Source organism: Aegilops tauschii, chromosome 3, assembly GCF_002575655.3.
Source record: "Aegilops tauschii subsp. strangulata cultivar AL8/78 chromosome 3, Aet v6.0, whole genome shotgun sequence".
NCBI classification, from domain to species: domain Eukaryota; kingdom Viridiplantae; phylum Streptophyta; class Magnoliopsida; order Poales; family Poaceae; genus Aegilops; species Aegilops tauschii.
Genome location: NC_053037.3, coordinates 567,946,839 through 567,948,034, shown reverse-complemented (window position 1 = coordinate 567,948,034; position 1,196 = coordinate 567,946,839). Strand labels below are relative to the sequence as shown.

The window sequence follows — 1,196 nt, the reverse complement described above, 5'->3', positions numbered from 1 at the left end:
GTGGCGGCGGCGTTCTTCAAGCCGAACGACATGGTGATGTAGCAATACACCCCAAAGGGCGTGATGAAGGACGTCTTCAGGGCGTCGGCCGGGTCCAGCTTGATCTGGTGGTAGCCGGAGTAAGCGTCCAGGAAGGACAGGAGCTCACACCCGGCGGTCGAGTCGATGACTTGGTCGATCCGCGGGAGGGCGAACGGATCCTTGGGACAGGCCTTATTGAGGCTGGTTTAGTCGATACACATGCGCCAGGTCTTGTTCTTCTTCAGGACGAGGACTGGGTTGGCCAGCCACTCGGGGTGAAATACTTCCATTATGAAGCCGGCCGCCAAAAGCTTGGCGACCTCTTCACCAATGGTTCTTCTCTTCTCTTCAGAAAATCGTCGTAGGGGTTGACGGACAGGCTTGGCGTCCTTGCGGACGTGAAGTTTGTGCTCGGCGTACTTCCTCGGGATACCCGGCATGTCCTTGGGGGTCCATGCGAAGATATCCCGATTCTCACGGAGGAAGTCGACGAGCTCGCCTTCCTATTTGCTGTCGAGGCGGGCGCCTACGACAACGTACTTGCTGCAGCTGGGGTCTTCTGGGTTGAGCTTCACTTTCTTGGTCACCTTGGAGGGCTTGAAGGCGGCCTCGTCGGCCGGGTCCGGGGTCGGGATTGACGCGGTGGAGGCCTCGCCTGCTAGGGCGACGATCCGGTCGAGCTGGCGCCGCTCCTCGGCAATGACCAGCGACTCGGCCAACTTGGAGCCGTCTCAGGCGCACTCCAGGGACTTGCGGTAATCGCCGACGATGGTGATGAGGCCCTTGGGACCCGGCATCTTCATCTTCAGATACGCGTAGTGGGGAACCGCCATGAACTTGGCGAGCGCGGGCCGGCCCAGCAACGCGTGATACGCGCTGGACAGGTCCAGCACCTCGAACCAGATCGGTTTGGGCCGGAAGTGGCCGCTATCACCGAACAGGACATCTAGCCGGACCCGGCCAATGGGGGAGCTGGAGAGGCCGGGTATGATGCCGTGGAAGATCGTTCGGGTTGGCTCCAGGTCCTCGGCCTTGAGACCGAGCTTGGTCATCGTGTCGCGGTAGAGGATGTTGATGCTGCTGCCGTCGTCGATGAGGACTCGGAAGAACTTGCATGTGCGCTGAGCGACGATGGTGGGGTTGAGGACGAAGGCGTAACCACCCGGGCTCGGCAT

The 1,196-nt window shown here is 61.0% G+C and overlaps 1 protein-coding gene across 1 annotated transcript; it reads right to left on the bottom strand.

The window, feature by feature from the left end:
* Window positions 1-752: 752 nt before the first annotated feature.
* Window positions 753-1,196, bottom strand: LOC109782019 (uncharacterized). The gene is made up of 2 exons (XM_020340607.1): window positions 915-1,196; window positions 753-824 (listed from the first exon to the last, which is right to left on the bottom strand). The coding sequence occupies exons 1-2, from the start codon at window positions 1,194-1,196 to the stop codon at window positions 753-755; spliced, it is 354 nt and encodes a 117-aa protein (XP_020196196.1).

Bases quoted from the DNA above. Each gene is read 5' to 3' on its own strand.
- LOC109782019 (XM_020340607.1), bottom strand. From the start codon at position 1,196: ATGCCGAGCCCGGGTGGTTACGCCTTCGTCCTCAACCCCACCATCGTC. The intron at 825-914 runs GTGCTGGACCTG...GCGTATCTGAAG, and splicing joins CCAAACCGATCTGGTTCGAG to ATGAAGATGCCGGGTCCCAA.